At 38.7% G+C, this 19739-nt stretch overlaps 1 protein-coding gene across 15 annotated transcripts in view; it reads right to left on the bottom strand.

The window, feature by feature from the left end:
• Nucleotides 1–11650, bottom strand: part of MMAA (metabolism of cobalamin associated A) — a 31613-nt gene extending 19963 nt beyond the window's left edge. For 6 of the 15 annotated variants that reach the window (XR_014945755.1, XR_014945757.1, XR_014945758.1 and 3 more), the window contains exons 1-6: nucleotides 11533–11650; nucleotides 10512–10982; nucleotides 9338–9460; nucleotides 8326–8496; nucleotides 7739–7824; nucleotides 7183–7332 (exon numbers count right to left, since the gene is read on the bottom strand). Coding sequence is in view for 7 of the 15 variants with exons in the window: in XM_085546480.1 (XP_085402606.1) it covers nucleotides 5157–5444; nucleotides 7183–7332; nucleotides 7739–7824; nucleotides 8326–8496; nucleotides 9338–9460; nucleotides 10512–10932 (1239 nt within the window). In the remaining 8 variants the exon portion in view is untranslated. Of the gene's footprint in view, nucleotides 1–3841; nucleotides 5445–7182; nucleotides 7333–7738; nucleotides 7825–8325; nucleotides 8509–9337; nucleotides 9463–10511; nucleotides 10983–11275 lie in introns of those variants that run through there. The other 9 variants (XM_085546480.1, XM_015861131.3, XM_085546482.1 and 6 more) reach the window with 9 other exon arrangements.
• Nucleotides 11651–19739: the final 8089 nt, after the last annotated feature.

Here is a 19739-nt window from a genome sequence, read left to right as displayed (position 1 = left end):
GCAAAACAAAAATAACGTTACTCATAAAGCTAATCACTAATTAAAGCCAATCAGTGATTACCTAAATAATTTTAAAAGGCAATAATTAAACTATTTTTACACTACTATACTAGGGAAAGAGATCTAAGCACAAGAGAAAATGAAGACACAAATTAACATAACGCAGATAAACCACTTTGTCATAGTGTTTTAAGGAAAAATACATGAAATTCACCATGAAGGGAGAACTGAGAAAAGAGTCCTGAAAAGTAAAGCTTTTGCTTTCTTGTTGCAAGTGAACAATCAGATTACAAACAAAAGCACCTAGTTCCAAAGTACCACTCTGTACATTAGACTGGTCCCTCTTAACAAACAAATCCAAAAAGCAGAAAAGAGAATTTATCATAGAATCACCAAGGTTGCAAAAGACCTCCAAGATCATCCAGTCTAACCATCCACTTACTGCCAGTATTTCCCCACTAAACCAAGTCCCTTAGTACAACTTACAAACGTTTCTTTAACACCTGCAGGGACAGTGACTCAACAACCTCCCTGGGCAGCCCACTCCAATGCCTGGCCACTCTTTGTAAGCCTTACCCAGCAAATGCTGCATGTATCACATCAGTTTGTGAAGATTGCTAGTGAAATGTCTGTGGTAATCCTCATGCTGTCAAGAGAGAACAGACATCCAGATTGCTTCTCCTTAATGCTGCTTCTGCACAGACTGCTGTGTATGTCAGCTCCTCTATTGCTTGTTTCTTATTAGTTAAAAAGAAAAATTATTGTAAATCCACAAATGTTGTTAATGTTCTAGTATATCAGGTGTGGAGCAGGGCTTAAAACTATAAGGGTACTATCACTGAGTATCTGATCTCCTTTTGGCAAGACAAAACCTGTAGTCACGTTGTACACTGCAGATTGTTCAAGTTGTATGTTCCAGGGAAACCCACTGATTTCTCTTTAAATATACCTTTTATGTACCCCTGTATGCCTCCAATGATCTGCTTTAGAATGTCCAGCAGGAAGTTTTTTAGAAGCATTTAGCTCTGGAAGAACGTTTCTCATTTTAACTCACAGATGTTACATCTTGACCATGCATTCAGGAAGGGAACAACAGAACAATGAGCAAGAAAAAGAAGAAATAAGTATGTTTGTACCAGAACAGACTAAGTTAACAATTATGTCTTATCATAGTCTCATAACCAAGTAGCTCTAAGAAATAAAACTTTAGGAAGGAAAGCTGCATGAGACTGAGTTTTTTTAAAAAAAGTTCATGTGCATCCTTTAGCTTTGCTCCCCAAAGAATCTCAGTACCCATGAAGAGACATGTAACACACTGCAAATTCATATGTGAACATACACAAGGAGAACAAAAAAACTGAGCAAGCATATTTATCAGGAAGCCATGAAATTACACAAAGGCGGAGGCAGACTGATTTTCAGGGAAAAGTTTTCTACGACTTAAAGCAGGGCATTACTGCAGAGCAGTAGTCATGAAGGGGTCACTGTGTCCTGTTGCTGAAGACAGAGAGATTAGATATGAAAGGAATAAGTCACACTGAGAACATGAACTTGCTAAGAGCATTTTTCCAACCTGAAGTAACACAGACGTAAATATACACGTGGCTCAGAGTAAAGACTACTGAAGTGTAACCCTTATACTCTACTGACCTGTTTCAGAGGTCTGGGTAAATCGCTTATCTCACCCTTGTTTTTCCAGCTGTGAAAAAGCAGCAACAACTATTATAAAGGGACCTGGGGAAATGTTTTACACTTAGATGTAACTGCAAGACTTCATCGGACAGAAAAGTTTCTAGATCTGGAAAGTATGTTCCTTTCATCCCATAACAATTTGTCTAACAGTTCACTGTATTCTCTAGCAATCTTGCTATTTTCTCATATAGTTACATTATTTTCTTATACTGCTTTGTGGTTTTAAACATTAAAGTAACAACTCTAGAAACTAGAGAATATGTATGTCAACATCCTACTCAACAGATTTATTTATTTACTATGTTAATTCAGAAGCCTATTTTCTTGAATGGCAATGTTTTGGAGCCTTTTTTAAGCTCACAGAGCTAGAAGTGATGAGCTGCAGTTCCCATCTCAGGAAATATTGAATTGTTTACTAAACTGTAGCCTACCAGCTCAAGTTAGGCAGTCCTGAACACAATACGCTTCATCATTTTGCTTATGTTGGTGAGAACATAAAGAAAACTGCACAACTAATGGAACGGTTGGCTTCGAAATAATTTGTGGCTGTATTTTACTAGCTAGAAAACAACCTGATTCCCACAAGTGAGGTTCAGCTCATAGTTAATGCAGTATGGCTTTTCAGTTTGATAGAGGAATTATGGAAAAACAAAGCAAGGACCCTTACCTATCATGCCATTTCTGCAGATCCTTGTCAGCATGAAGCATTTCTCTGTCTACTGAAGCATGAGGCACAAACAAACACATCAAGAAGGCAAATCTAATTCTCTTTTAAGAGGAAAATGCAGCTGAATGAAAAGTAGAACTTGCTTAAATCAGAGTTCATTAGTAAATTAACTGTACTTTAAAAGTAGTATCAAAACAAGAAAATAATGATGACTATGAGTAGATACATAAATCTGGGTCCAGAAAACAAATCTTGAGTAACTACTCTGCGACAGTAGCCTTCATTTAAACAAAGCCACAAGTTTTATTTTACTTTCCTGCCACTTCTCACGTAGGAGTCAAGGAATAAAGCAGACTGACAACAGAAAAAAAATAATGGCACCAACAAAAGTTGATGTAGCAGATAAGTACAAGCAAGGTCACAAAACACTGTCACCTGAAACAAATGGACTATCAAAAAGTTAGGGACTTACCATTTAAAATACTGCTGCTGTCAATCATTCATTTTCCATCCATCTTTTCTACCACTAGGTACCCTCAAAATACTGTTCATTTTTAAAACTGAGAGGATGAAAGACACTGCTTTTGGTTTGGGGTACTTTTTGTCATGTTCAATAAAGACCTAAACTGATTCTAAATTAAAAAAATAAAAAAATAAAAAAGTAAATTACTCATTGGGGATGCAAAGTTAAAGAAATAAGTGGTGTTAGAACACTGAAGTCCTGACAATCTGTGTGATGGAAATCACTAAGATCAGCTACATGGGTGCCAAACTTCTTATAAATAAATGCTTCAGCTTCACATTCTATAAAAGCCCAAAATGTTCTTTGTTAGTATCTCACTACAAATATACAATAGGATCCTTGCTAAAAATTACAAAGTATTTTTACTTTACATTGCAGTTTGATTTTACTTTCTGTTCATTCTTCATACTCTCAGAGTAAAAAAAAAATAGATGGACAACGAAACATAAGCCCTCATACAATGGAAGAAGTAACTGAAATGTTAGCAGCCTGATGGAGATTTCTGTATTGTTTAGTTTATGCTACTTTGACAAACCAAAGGAAAAAATCCTCAGCATTTTCAACATTCATTAATTTTTTCTGATAGTTGCATTACAACTATAAAGGAGTGAAAACTAGGAAGTACAGAGGTTTAGCAAGACAAAGCAAATTTAGCTGAGAACACATTGTAACAATTGGTATAAGGGAAGAGAAAAAAAAACGTCACCAGAAGAAAAATAAAATAAAAAATAAAAAAATAAACGGAAGGAAGGAAAAAAGAAATAGAATCAAAGGAAACCAATTCATTGCTACCCTGGAATTGTTTGAGATATCCAGACTCAGACTGTCAGAACACAAATGCTCTGCAAAATGCATACTTGTTAGGAAGCCAAACTAAACTTAAATTATAACAAACAAACCCCAAACTATCTCACATACTATGATAGGCATACAGAAAATCAAGACTATAAAAAAACACCTAATGCCTTATATATTTATTCATATAAGGAAAAGTAGAGCACACGGCAACAACTTATTAAAACTCTTGTTAATGCTTTTCTGTCAGCCCTCAAGAAATCAGCATTTTCCTATTTTACTCTTCATATTTAGTAGATAACTCTGCATTCCAGTTCAAGAATTAGGAAAATGCCAACTCCAGATGAGTTCTCAAGGGAAACAAAAATCATGTGATCTACAAGAGAGGAGAAAAGTAAGCATTTTCTTTAAATATGAAAAGCTTACTTCAGTCAAATAAGACCAGAGATCAATTTTTCTATTATAGGGAACCTATAAAGAGGAGGGGAGTCAACTCTTTGAAAGGGTAGATAACAGCAGGACAAGGGGAGGTGGTTTTAAGTTGAAGGAGGGAAGATTTAGGTTGGATATCGGGGGGAAGTTCTTTACTACGAGAGTGGTGAGGTGCTGGAACAGGCTGCCCAGAGAGGCTGTGGATGCCTCAACCCTGGAGGTGTTCAAGGCCAGTTTGGATGGGGCCCTGGGCAGCCTGGTCTAGTATTAAATGGGGAGGTTGGAGGCCCTGCATGTAGCAGGGGAGATGGAGATTCATGATTTTTAAGGTCCCTTCCAACCCAGGCCATTCTATGATTCTGTGAAAAAGAATTGCGATTAAGAACTTGGTGGATGGCACTCATTTCATATGTCTGTATTTTAAAAAGTCTAATTAGACTTTGCTTTTGTACTAAAACATCTAGTTAGAATCTATGATTGTTACAATTCTCTTCTCCTAGCATACAGGAAATAGCTATAGCTTCCCAATGACTGAACAACTCTTTTTATATGCTTTCAATGTATTTAAAACTAAGACTGCAGTCCGGTGCAACCAGGAGGTCCAGTGTTCTTGCAGAGACTCAAGAGGAAGAAAAAAGTAATACATACAAGAAACAACTGATAATAAATCAGAATGGAAAGCAGAAGTGTTTATCACCCCTAAGATAGTCCCACAGTGAAACTGCTGCACCAAACCTCACTCTCCAAAACCAGTCACATTTTGATACAGGCTCACATTTGTGACCAACAAATCCATATGAGTACAGACTCAAAAACAGTACTGCTGTTCAAGTACCAGATATAGTAGTCTCTGAGTGTGTGTTTGCACTGAACTTTACATATACAGAATCCTACAGCGCTTTTCACTCAGTATTTTTGTGGCAGAGTACTAATAAATTGTATTCCATTAGTGTCTGTTGTAGTGAAACATTTGAATTCACACATAAAGCGTATTTAATATTTAGGTTTACATGAAGGAATTAGCAATAACACAGTAGAAAATAATGATTAGAGACCATCTTTGAATGCTTTCAGCAGCAGATCAGCTGCCAGCCCAGGAGACAAGACACCACTAAGAACTTTTTCTTCCAGAAGTGGAATCTTATCTTTGACTGCCAAGTGACTCCGGAAATGTTCCAACATATTTTCTTGGATGAGATTCCACATCCACACTTTCTGCTGCTTCCGCCGTTTAGCAATCAGCTCACCACTTGTGAGCATGAGGTCGCGAAATTCTGTCATTTTATCCCACATATCTGAGATACCTTCTCCAGTTTTGGCAGAGATACGCATTACCTGTTGGATTCAGAACAATGTTTAAAGCCACGTAATTACTGGGCTTAAGGGATCAATTACTGCATCAGGTAGACTTCAACAGTCAAGTTACATGGAAGGCAAGCTCGCTTCAATACACATATCCAATGCCACTCGAAACAGTTCTGCAATGCTCACACTTTTCTCCATGACGAAAAATAAATCCCAAAGTTGGGAATGTACCAACTATAAGTAGATGCTGAGATCCATAATATTTGTGACAAATGGGGCTTGTTCAACTGCTCGTATAACAAGTGAGAATCATTTTAAATACAATCTTTAGCTAAAAATGTACAGTGTTGCTATTTTACTTAAATGTAAACTTGATTATGCATTCTGGTAGACAGACACTGATAGTTACCCTTCTGCACTTCAAGTATTCCAGAAACGAGATATTAAACTTCTTTCTACATATGCTTCCCAGACAAGGAATTCATTCTGCCAAAGTATTATAGGCATCCAACAGAACCTTTTAACTGTTACCACTGTTTTTATCCTTTTAAGAAAAAAATCTCTCTCCCATCTGATGGCTCAAGTCCCTACACATCAATATTTCCTTTTTTTCCCAGTAGTCAGACAATGCCATCACTGAAACAGAGACAGATTTCTGATAACCTGCTTGATTCACTGGTCTCAAAGAGGTGTTAAGGGTCACATTTATAAGGCTGAACAAACAAGTACCTACCCAGATGTATCAGCTGCTTATAAGATAGTGATGAAGTAAACACACAGAGTGATGAAAAGCAAAGAACCACGTATCACATACATGATTATGTCAAAACAATACGCTGCAGCAACAAGAGGAATCAACAGAGTCAAAAACAGTATTTTGGTGGAAACGTATCTGTTTGCACTTGCAACAATTTACAGTGTTAAAAATCCTATCTGAACTGTAAGAGAATTCAGTATTCAGCTCTTCTGCACTAACTTCAGTTGCTGCATTTCTCATCACAGTGACTAGTAATTCTAATCAGATCTAGAAACAAACATGACAAAACAACAGTGAAGAAGTTGAACAGAAGGGCAGTTCAGCTGATGTAAATTTAATTCAAGGGGTCAATTTTAGTCAGTGTAGAGCAAATCTCCTTCACATATCCACGTACAGAGTGAAAACGTGTGCACACATACTTACATTAGTACTGAATCTTTTTCTTAAAGATTTACTGTTCCCTTTTAACATACAAAATAATGCATCAATACTAAAAGCACTTGGGATGACAACCTCAATAATTCAGACAGTGTATGCACCATTAGATGAGGTATCTGTTCATAAGAACTTCTATTATGTGTTTTAAAAAAGAAGCAAAAAATGAACAGGTCAAAGAACAAATATCATCATAGGTTTGAGAGTTATAAAGAGAAAAAATAGCTCATGGGACATTTTAAGATATGCATAATTTGCTAAAAGCAACTACAACCCAAGCCAGAAATTGGTTTGCTAGTGCTGAGGTTGTAGCTCACAACAGAAATCACAGTGGGAAGGACTGTGGCTTTGCAGTGTGTCATGTGGCACCTTGAGATAAAACAGAAACAGCAGCAAACAAGTCTCTGATACAGTGTAAAAAAGGTAAGCAATCATATTAAACTTTTATAAAAGAGCTCAGAGAAACATATACAGCAAGGTGAGATGGTAACAGCTGTAAATCATTCAGCACTTTTTCTGGGAGAACAAAAATAAACGAAACGCTTCAACAAAAATGCTATAGCAAAGTATACATACCTTTGGTCTCCAAACCTTTGAACGCTTGCGTAGCAGCTTCATAGCACTAACATATTCAGCTTGTATTCTCCGTGCAGGCACAATTAAATCACCATCAGCTTTATTTATAGCAACTAGATCTGCCATCTCAATTATACCCCGTTTGATACCCTAAGCAGAATATAGAGAGAAATCTTGAATACCCAGAATAGCTGCGGCACACTGAGTTAATCACAGAAAGCGATCAAAAAAGCTTGGGTTTGGTGGCTCCTGCTGGTGGGTGGCTGCATACGCTAGTCGTGCAACAGTTGTACCAATGGCATCTATCATCACCAGTCATTATTCTGACACTGGGATGCTATACATGGATATCAGTGTTTATACAAGAGGCTATTTTATGCACAGAAACTTAAGTTTAACCAAAATGTGAAATGGTAAGACACTGAAAAGACTCAAATAACAGCAGTATAATTGACAAAATGGTACTGAAATGAACTTCCTTCATAGACTACATTCCTAGACTTAAATTTCTCTTTCAAAGCTTAGGTAGCATTTAAAAAGTGAATGTGAAAAATACCTGTAATTCATCACCACCTGCGGGTGGTAGCACTAATATAAACATATCAACCATGTCAGCCACAGCAAATTCTGACTGTCCCACGCCTGAAAAATTAAATCCAGAGTTTACCACTTATGGCAAGCTTTCATAGTCACATTAATGACAGCACATACAACAAATAACAGTTTTGCAGCATCTTTCTGATATGAACTAAGCACAGAATCATATAATGGCTTGACATGGAAGGGACCTGGTAGCCCATCCAATTCCAATCCTCCTCTACTGAGGGCAGCTCAGGGCCCCATCCAACCTGGCCTTGAGCACCTCCAGGGATGGGGAACCCCAGCTTCTCTGGGGCAGCCTGTTCCTGTGCCTCAATATCAGTAAGCACAGACAACATGGAATGTACCATTCTGGTGTTTCTACAGAATGTTAAAACATGTACAGCTCTAGGAAGTTGACAGTAAGTATCCATTTTCACCCAGTGACATTGTATAATAGCAGGAGCAAAATTCAAGAGGAAAAAGGATTAAGTTTGTAGTTAGAGATGCATCTGATAATAGATACCACAGCAGGATATCTGGAAGAAAACCCTAAGCACCTACCTACTGTTTCCACAAGAACAACATTGTAGCCTCCTCCTTCACACAGCAGAATGGCTTCATTGGTAGTCCTTGTTACACCTCCTAACGTCCCTCTGGTTGGAGATGGTCTGATGTATGCATTCATGTCTCTCGACAACTCAGTCATCCGCGTTTTATCACCCAATAAAGAACCTTAAGAATTTGCTATTATTTTAAATGTGCAAAACAGTCAGATCTCCCTTCCCCATTCCCTGCCACCCCTGAAATGAGCAAAAGTTACTGCCTGGCTCTTGAGTTTTCAGAAGCTGGAAAAGCCTGACAAGCAGATCCTACTCCTACAAAATATGAAGGATTACTTCTGGGTCAGAGTGGATTCTGCAATTCCTAATCAGCTTTTTTTTTAGTGGCCTATACACAGCAGACAACAAAATTCATCTTTACTGAGTTGTTTTTTTCTTTCCAAAAAGACAAATTCCCACATTATGACCCTGTTATTTGTTGGTAGTGTTGGGTTTTACGTGTTTAATGCACGTTCCAAAAGATGAGAGATACTCAGTTCATATAAGCAGTGCAATTCTGGCATATTGCCATTCCACTGATGTGTCTTGAATGTACACACACAAGAACATAACCCTTCCTAGTTATAAACTGACATGTGCTTGCAGCCTAGTGATCACCACTACCACTTTCAAAATATAAACAGAAATTAGTGCCATTCTACTCTTTAATTCACACAGCAATAAACAGACACGTAAAACCTGAGAGAGAAAAAAAAGCAATTAACTATAATTTCAGACAGAAAAAAAAGAAATAAAAGAGCATTCAAACACGGGAAAAGAGTGAACCTGACAAAATCAGGACACTGATGCATAATTCTCCATTTCATATTGTATGGGGAAAATTAAAAAACCAACATAGTGTCAGTTTTTAATATCTTATAGGCACCCTAACTGATCCTGCACTTGCCCCAAAGAAGTGTTAATACATTTCAAAATATATAAGAAACCTGACTGAAACATGAAGACCTACTTACCGCCACTTGTACTAGAGGAGGGGTCTACAGCCAGCACTGACACTTTGTGTCCTCTTTCTGTAAGCATTTTCCCAAAGCATTCAATGAAAGTTGATTTCCCAGCACCAGGAGGACCAGATAACCCTACATAAGCATGTTAGGAAAACAGAAAAAAGACAAAAAAAAACCCAAACCACCTTGTTAATGAAATAAATAACATGCTACATAAGCACTGTCAATGCTATTTTGAAAACAATTCATATTATACCACAGTATCAAAAGAAAGGTAAATAAAAGGATATGCCACAGTTGATACACCCAACTAAGCAGCTGTAATTAGCTTGAAATACATGTCGGTTCATCCAAAACAGCAGTTCTCACTTCAGCACCCCTCATCCTATCCATACCACTAGGTATTATCCAGCCTTACTTCCTCCATTCCAAGGAATGTAACTACAATAGCTTATAGCCCCAAAACTTCAGAAAAAACTCTATTTTTCAGATTTACTTTGAAGGGCTATTAGTCAATTTACCAGCATTTCAAAGCACACAAGATAAGACCAGCTTGATAATTTGCACTATTTCTCATGCTTCCCACACTCAAGTTCTCTTTTTAACTACTTTTGTACACAGGAGATGGCAACTTGGCATGACAAATTCTCCTTTGCAAAGGAAGAACATTTTAGAGTTTCTAAGAAAACCAGGTTCAGCTCTCCTCCGATGAAAAGCTGCTGCTTGAAGGCAATGTAGTAAAGCAGAAAGATAAGTATTTTTTGTCCTATGGATTTTTTGAAAGAATTGAGAATGTACTCAAAGAAAACACCAACGTTGGGATAAGAACTGATCTGTCTAGTTACATCCTTCCCTGTGTAAGTTTAGATGACAGCTAACTACCTCATGTTTCAGTTCATAACACATAACAAACACCACCAAACAAAAAACAAAAACAACCAACCCACAACAATAACTGTTCCACAACAACTAAAAAAGCATCAATTACTTCCACAGCTTTTTCAAGAACCTTTTCCAGCCCAAGCCAAAACTCCACTGACAGCAGAAGCAATCTAGAATTATCACAAATCATAAGGAACCAACAACGCAAGATTACAGAATGTTTAAATTACAGCAGCGATAATGAAAGGTGAACGCTGACGTTCTGTCAAAGCAATTACTGAACAGGCATAAAAAGACTAACCCACTCTAAAGGCAAGTGGCTTTCCTTGATTTAACTTCTCTTGTTCCCTGTGGTAGGATAATACCTTCTGAAGGAGCACCTGGGCTACTTTCTTTTTCCTAGTCTGAGTAGATTCTATAAGTGTAATGGCTTCAGCTAAACAGGCTCTGTGACCCTGGACAAGCCCATTGTAAAGTCTGTCTACAAGTCCTTTTTCTCTGTCGGAAAGCCCCTCTGCTTCCTGCTCAGGGGCAGTTTGGTGACACAGTTCTCTGCTCAAACACTTTGACAAACACATCCATTTTGAGCAATGTAGATGCGCTGGTGTAAGAGATTTAACGCATAGGAAATCCGATCTGGAAATGAAATTCAAGTTCTTGAAGTAAGTTCTTTTAGAGAAATAATGATGAGGGAATCTCAGAAATACAGAAGGGATCTTCATTTTGTTTGGAGTACCAGAGATAGATCACTTCACTTCTGTTTGCAGAAACCCTGAGGAGAGAGGAAAACATGCTTAATTGCTTCCAAGAACTCAAAGTTCTTGTGAGGATTCAGATGAAACAAGCACACAGGCACATATCAGCTATTTCATCCCAACCTGCCACCTTGAGCAAAAAAGTTCATTATTCTGATAAACAGAACAAAACGATGCTGTGGAATCATCAATAGCATCACATCACTTTACTACTGTACGTAACAAATGAAGGCATCATTTTTGCGAATAATCATATAATTAAAACGCACTTTTAAGCACGACAGCCTCCAACAGTGTACAAACCACCCACCCTAAAGACGCAGGAACAAACACAGCACAGCAACCCACGCACACGTTAGCATGTTTCCCTTCGATGAGCGCAGGGCTTTACAAACTACGGCACGTTATGTCCAGACAAAACACGGCGGCGGCACGAGAACATTTAGCAACGAGCTGCGGGCACCGACCCGCTCCGGGCCTGCTCCGACCGAGCACCGGCTCGATCCCCAGCGTTGCCCACACCGCCCGCCTCTCGGCGATGCTTCCATAGCTCAGCACGGCGCCCACCTTGCCGTTCAGCTGCCGCCTCTGCGACCGCCACACGCCAACCTCTCAGGGGCAAGCACACCTCAGCGCTGCGGGTACCCGCCGCCCCCTCACCATCGCAGCACGCCGGGGAAGTGACGCTCTCAAAGAGAGCCGGAACTCACGCACAGAGCCCGCCCCGGGGTCGGGGAACGCAGCAGTGCCCGGTCGGGGCTGCTGTGTGGGGCTGCAGCTCAGCCCCAACCGTTACCACCGCCCGGGGATGGCAGACACGAGCGGCACGCAGTCAGTCAGTCAGTCAGTCAGTCAGTCAGTCAGTCAGTCAGTCAGTCAGTCAGTCAGTCCCCTCCGCTCGTGGCGGTGCAGGTTTAACTCCTGGCGTCTTCAAAACGGCAAACTGGAATCCCTTCACGACCGCCGCGTATTCCCCCAGAAGCGCTTAAGCCCCCGACTGTTTATTAATCTGTACTTCTCCCTTGTATTCGTTAAGTTCAGCAACCGCATTTTAAACGTTCTGTGTAATCTGTGATCTGTAGGGAAGAATGTTCAGTTCGTGGTGTACGGTCATCTTGTGGACCAGAATTAAACGGTGTGCTCAGCAGTTCAGAAATGGTAGTCTATGCAGCCCACCAGCTGCACTGCCAATGCATGTATTGCCATGTGTGTATTTTAGAGTACTTTTCCTGAAAGAACCGTTTCAAGACACTTGAAAGCAATTCGCTGCAAAGCCAAGTACAAAAGTGAAATCCTCAATGGTCTATATGAAAAATGCTGGGAAGAAATTATATCAAGACAATTAAATGAATAGCATCTGCTTGAAACCCACCAGCTTTTTCCTGAACATATGAAGACGTACTTTTGCTGTATGTAGGAACTACCTGTATTGGTCCCCCAAGACTGATCCATTCTTAAAAATAATAAGCAGGAAAGCAAAGTCACTTATCAGTAAAATATTGCCCATAAAATACTACCGTTTTTTCTATTAATAAAAACCCACTTTTTCTCCATAGCTTCCAGTGACTCATGATATCAAAGTATTTCTCTCACAAGGCTATACAGCTGAAAACCATTAACTGCCTCCTGATTATTTTCAGCACAGCAATGAAATCACAGCAAGCATGTTCATAAATATGGTATGCAATGTAAAATATGATGCTTGACTTTTACGAAGCATCCTCAATCCCCACTACTTTGTGCCTATAGAAATCATTAATTGGGGGCAATTTCTAAGTTCTTTCAGACTTGACAAAGTTGGTACCAAAGGCTGACGCTTACAAGGGACTAAATCCTACCTGCCTTCTCCCCCAACCCGGCATGCAAAAAAATTCCTATGATTGGTATGAAATTAGCACATTCTTAAACAGCAAAATGTTAAAATCTTACTTCTCAAAGTAAAGCATATGTTATGGCCAAAACCAAATCAAACTACCAATGATGAATGCTGTACAGGAACTTGATCACAGCCTGAACCTCTGATTGACCACCTGAGGCAAGCAATGTGTCAGCTGTGGGAACACAGCTAATGGCAATTGACCTGTGTGACCAGAAGGGGTGAAGCCTGGCTCCACCTCTCCTATACCCCATTTAAGGGGTGACTGCCACTAGGGAAGGATCTCTTTCTGGAGATTGCTCCTCTTGGGAGTTTTCCCTGCGAGCATTTCCCATTTGTTTCCAATTATCCCTTTCCAACACCATAATCCTTCTAGCTTTACAATCTGTGGATACCAATCTGACACCTCTCTGTATGTTTGTTGTCTATACACATGCATAACCCAGTTTATCACTGTAAGCAACTTTAACATTAAAAGAGGTAGACTTTCACGCATTCAAATGCTTTTTCTTGCATCTCCAACAGCATCAGTGCTCAGAAGTCTGTCTCAACATCCCTGTGCTGAATGATTCACAAGTAGGTGAAAAGGACAATTGGTGGAAGTGAGATAGTAGGTAGAAGTGGCCATAGGAACAAAACAATTGCAGCAAAACATATCAAGACACGCTTTTTCAGTTCCAGGATGACACAGTCAACATCAAGAAGAAGACCAAACCCACAATAAATCTGATAATTGGAATTCAAGACTGAGATATAGGAAAATTTATATATGTGCTGCTTAGGCTGAACTCCCAACACAAATAGGGAAGCCTGTTTCCTGCAGTCCGTGTAAATATCTTAAACATGAGGCTATCATTTATCTTGCAAGTAGTTTTGGTTCCTTGTATGGAAGTGTGTGCATGTTGTGCTTGTACGCTTACTCTCCAGCCTGCCCACAAACATAAAGCCTCAGTCTTAAAATCACTGAATTTTGCATTGTGAATGTCTGTTTTCCTCCAGGCAATTAAGTGCTATTTCTGCTATATAAGAAGTAGCGTTTCCATCTTTGGCATATTAAAATAAAATTGATAAACAATTCATGCGTATCTTGCCTTCCAGATCATTTCCTTCTTTTGGCCAGGAGGGGAAGCTAATGCTACGTATTTAGTCACACAGCTTGGATACATTCTGAACACAAAAGAATTTATTATTACCTCATCATCACAATGATAAATCTATTCTCCTTGGCTACAGCAGTATTTTAATGACCTGAGAAACAAACACATTCAATATTTATGTGGGATCATTCAGTTGGATTCAGAACATGAAATACTGAAGTGACACATGTGCCAGTATCAGCTCCATCTTGGTTGTACCTTGGAGGCTTATTCACATAAGACCAGTGGCAATGGGCTGTAAGCCTTTAGGGGGAACTTTACAGTCAGTTTCAGCCTTTTCAGCAGAATTCTGCTGTTTCCCTTTCTATAATTGCTGTAGTCAATTAGGGATCTCCCTACAATATACTATAGATATATATGTGTGTATGTATATACACACACACATATATATATATAAATATACAAAAACACACGCTGATGTCATCTTATTTCCTACAAAAGATAGACAAACTACAAAGCAGAATTTTAACCAGTAGTTCTATTTCTATGATAGAAGACATACTCAGATTAGTAGTACAGGGAACTAGTTTCAAACTTCATATAAAAGGTACGTAGTTGTCATATACCATTAATATTTATTCAACGTGTTTTTGTTTTACTGTTGAGAATGAAACAGAAAACTGCATCATTCACCTTCCTATCTAGTCTCTGTATCCATGTAGTTGTTTGTTCTTGTAGTGCAGGCTATCACATTTGTGCCCACTAAAAAGCAAGCTACTGTTTCCAAGTATGAAAATATCGATCTCAGTACCTCAGGGGCTTTGATAGACAATGTAAGTAAAAGAAAACATGGTCTTCGCTCTTTTCTGGTCTTTATAACTGCTATAAGTAATTTACAGTAATTAAAAAAAGAAGCTCTTCTTGTTTATTTCTACTGACTTTTACCATAAGCTGCAGGACAGAGCTATTGTAGGACACTACGTAAAACTAACAGTGTAGACTATGAAGATACTTATACGTTTCAATAGTTAAGTCTGTTTCTTGTTACTGTAATATTAAATGTTAAAACAGGTGATAAAGATTCTTAACCATAAAATACAAAATCCCATATTTAGTTATTCTAGAATAAAACTTTCCATAAGTAATATCAGTAATATAATAAACATAATAAACTCAAATAGGCAATTTCCTCACTGTGTTCCTACAATACGCACAAATACTCCTGCATTACTTAGTGCAGACAGATCGCACAGAAGCTTAGACAGCAGGGAAGCAGCATTTTAGTGAAGGTGATTGCTGAGAAATTTACGGTTGGCCTTTCTGGAAGAAGGCTACAAGTAGAGACCTAATGTTAGCTAACTAACCACATGCTTTCATAATTCATGTGCTCTGTACTGCAAAGACCACATTTTAAAGTCTGACCTGCAAAAGGAAATTGTTAATCTTCTTGTTCTTGATGCTCTACGAAGGAGATGAAGCACATGCATTTTCCATTGAAATAAGAGGGGAAAAAGATTCTTTGCCTCCCTCCTTCCCTTTAATGCCATCATTGAAGGTTCTGTTGTTGTTTTCAAGAGTCATTCTCAAATGTTCGTTGGATAAATATTTCCCCTTTCCTCCTTAAAGACCCTCAGAGGCAGAATCAGTGTAGAGGATTGAAGCACACATCTGCACCTTATTTAAAGAGGAAAAATAAATAAATAAATATCAATTTCAAGACTATTATCTCTCATTTCCTTTAAACTCTCTTCATTCAGCTTTCCAGACAAAAATAAAATGAGACAGTCACTTCAACACATTTGATGAGACAATACAAGCCTAATAAATGAAGTGACGTACACCTCAAGCTTGGCTCTGTTATTAAAAAAGTATTTCCAAATCACTGTACCACATCATCATCCCGGAGAGGTGCAATGGTATATGAGTATAAGCATCTCTAATGCAAAATAACCTCAGCACTGTGTGAAACCGGTACCTATGCAATGACTACACCTGTTAGCAAATTTGCCATGTACTGTAAAGATGGGACTGACCTCCATATTTCAAGTACAGTAATTTCAGATACATTTTATTTTAACATTCAGCACAGTCTGCTCCTACAAACACCACAGACCCACCTCTTTGACTGTTATCCTCAAAATCAAAGTGACTTCAGAGTGTGAACTGCCACACACAACAGAACTGTGATGAGCAAAGTAAATCACTGTTTTCTATTCCTACTTTGATGATGTTCCTAAGGTCTTGTAGGACTTGCCTTCTACAAGAAAAGTAGTGTACAATTTAATTTCCATGTCACTACGTCAACGGTTTACGGGCTGGTTTGGCCTGGTTCTGTGCACTACGTGATGTTATGATGCACAATACTAGTAACCAAAAATCATAAAACCATGACTCACTATTTTTTTTACTTCAGTAGTAAACCAGCAATTCCAGCTTCAGCACATCAGACTTGCAGTCTGGAAGCTACACTTCTCACCAGCAGTATACAGCATACTTTTATTACACGTATATAAAGCAAATGTTTTCCCAGGTATACACTGAATATTTTCTCACAGTACATTGTAGTTTGTATTCTACTTGTATAAACCTGCCCTTTTCCTATGTTCTAGGCAGCTTCATAAAAACTCAGAGGGGAAAACTTTTGGAAGGAAGGAGCAGGAATACAGCAGGAACTTCCCAAGGCATTTGAAAAACAAAACAGACAAAATATACCCATAGATTATATACATGAAAACACAGAAATTGACAGTGCCAACATTTTATATGATGAAAAGGGGGATACTGCTGTATTACATGGTATTCTTCCTGAGGATTTGAGGAAATGAAGCCAGCTATTACATACTAGCCAGCACTATCAAACATGCTGTATTTTATTTATAACAAATATGTATTTAGTAATAATGACGCACTGTCAATTACAGTTCAAGTATGTTAACTTCTGTGTTTTTTGTTTTGTTATTTAAGCTATTTATATAAGAAACTTATTTATTTATAAGAAACTTAGATGATCAAACAAACCTCAGTCTCATTTCTAGTGCTACAGGTCCAGCCCAGTTCCCATGTAAACACTTCTACACATGCAGACTTTTACACACAATTGCTGTCTGTAAAATATTCGTGCCTCAGATCAATTTTAAAGAGAGATTTAAATGTGTAAGGCAACAGCTGGTATCCACACATTCATCGAGCGTGTTTTTCAAGCTTGTGTGGCACTGAAAGGTTACCATATGGAGATGACTAACGGCCTTATTTAGATTAGGTTTTCAGCTACATTCAGTCCCCTGCCAGTGTTGTTTCCTGTTTATGTAATATGCATGTCACATTTTTCAGGCTATGCACAACTGTAAAAATAACAAACTCTGACTGAGCTCCTTGCACATCCTGATATGAGGCCATCGCAATTTCCCATGCAAACTCAGTAAAAGGATGACCAAGGTACAGAGAACAAAGGCATGGCCACACACTCTGCATATGCTTTCATCCACCCAACTACTGGAAGAAAAACCATGCCAGACAACTCAAGCAACACAAAATAAACTACACATATGATGATACTACACACAGGGTGATCAGGACATCCTTTCCCTGTCCTGAGTCCCACTCTACTCTCACATATACAGCAGACTCCTTTTGTAAGTTCAGCTGCAACACTACATGTCCAGTCATCATATTTGAGACCATTCTATCCAACTGAATGGCCATAGAACTGCCACCCACCCACAGCTGCTGGCACAGAAAGGAGCATTTTCTGCACTTTCTCAAGCAACCAGAAGGGGAAAAAAAAAAAAGTTTGCGAACATTTGTCTCCAGCTCCTTGGCCAGTTGCTCCCACTCTGCCTGTCCCTCATCACTCACTCCTTCCACCACATCCTCTCCAGCATAGCTGCAGGATATATGAACACACTACATCTACCACAAGTAGAATATCAGAAACATCATTCTCCTTGTATAACTCTAATCCTAGCAGCTCAGACCATTAAAAAACCAAACTATCACAAGCTTCAATGGACCCTCCACTTTCTGCAATACACACACCTTTTCTGTTCCTGTTGATTGCTCACAATACAGATTACTCCAAGGCTTGTATTAACACTAATGGATCCGACAAGCCATAAAACATGTACCCCTCACTAAAAGATTGCTCTGCAGAATCAGGTTCCTCAAGCAGGAGGCTCCTAGCTCATGGTAACTGTTTATGATGCCACATGTACCTTACCAACACTAAAATCAACATCCAAGCACTTTTCTAGGAAATGTTTTGAAAGTGATCAATTTCTAGAAAGTTTAGTTTTTTTAATATTTTGACTATAAAAACGCAAATAGCTGTTTTCCCTAAATGCAGTGCCATCCAGTTTAAACTGAACTCTAATTCTATATAACTGTCCAAATATTCTTCTTGTGGAAATCATAAATATTTATTGCAATTACACAATTGCTGAAAAACCATGAGGAATACAATGGGCCATAAAACGGACTGGCCACAGCACAAAGAATATATTCAGAGTCAGCACAAAATTAACCATTACCAGCAGGGGTACAAAGGAACCACATATACAGATTAAAACGTCCCCATGAAAGAATTTTGATGAAAGTCCTCTCCTGGCACAATGTATAAATTCATCTCCTGAAAACCTAATTTTTCAAGGCACCAGACTTGAGGTAGCTTCCTTCTGTATTGCTTCAGAAAATGGCATGGAAAAAACCCAGCAGATACAGGCATAAAGCTGCATTTCAGAGGTTTGTTCATAGTCAAAGCCATTGCTCAAGTTATGCTCAAAATGAAGCTATGCTTGGATCCATTTTTTTAATACTGCTGTTTCCAGTTCTATGGCGATTTTGACTTTGGAAGGTTGGTCCACAAGTTTGAAGTAATATCTGATGGGATAGCAGCCATCTTTCAGACTCCACATGAATTTGAAAACGCTCAGGATTACCAATCCCAGAATGATCAAGAAAAGGCAGAAGTGAAAGGCTCAGAGGTGAGACAGAACACCCTCCCTCCAGCCAAGAACCAAGCGCTCTGGGAAAACCGCCTTATTGTAGCATTGCACACACCAAGACTCATTCTCCTTCTTATAACAGGTTAGGCTCAGTAAACTGAAGAAATGAAAAAAAACCAACAACCTAATTCCAAAGATATAAAGGTAGGGAAAGTGACATTGAGGGACAATATTTCTTTACGTGTAGGAATGCATCAATATGTTAGAGGGATATTGCATAAAGAAAGCTGTCCTAATATAAAAATTAGAATATCTTTAAAAAGGCCAGCTGTGTTATTCACCAAGCCTAAACAAGTAGCACGCCCACTTAAACTGAATTCCTTGAGCAAGGAAAGCCTGCTTGCCAGGTGCCCACTTAAATACAATCATAGCTCACTTTATATTTAGCACAGAGTTGAATGTGACAGGTTTTTCACTGCTAAAAGAGACCCTAAGACCTCTCCACAATCTGAAGCACATGAATGAAGATTATAGTTTCTCTTTCAAAAGTTACATAACAGCTGCCTTCTCTACGTTTCACAGATTTGAAGTCTCAAAGGAGCTGGCAGGATTATGAAGAAAAGAGGATGCAGAGTTGTAAACTCATTCCTTCATTACAGAATGAACAAACCAATCACAAACAAACTCTAAAGAAAAAAAAAAAAGAGGACTCTATGCTTGCTAGAATAAGAATTCCTACACTCCTGAGAGACGACTGAAATCCACTTCTGTTTATAAAGTTGGGTGTGATATCACTTTCATGACTTTTCATGACTCTGCATGCATATGACAAATAAACATACAATGAGGATCCACTTACTA

This window comes from Coturnix japonica, chromosome 4, assembly GCF_054131305.1.
Source record: "Coturnix japonica strain WE chromosome 4, WE-NBRP24, whole genome shotgun sequence".
NCBI classification, from domain to species: Eukaryota; Metazoa; Chordata; class Aves; order Galliformes; family Phasianidae; genus Coturnix; species Coturnix japonica.
The sequence above is the reverse complement of the archived record's forward strand: the minus strand, read 5'-3'. Positions and strand labels throughout refer to the sequence as shown.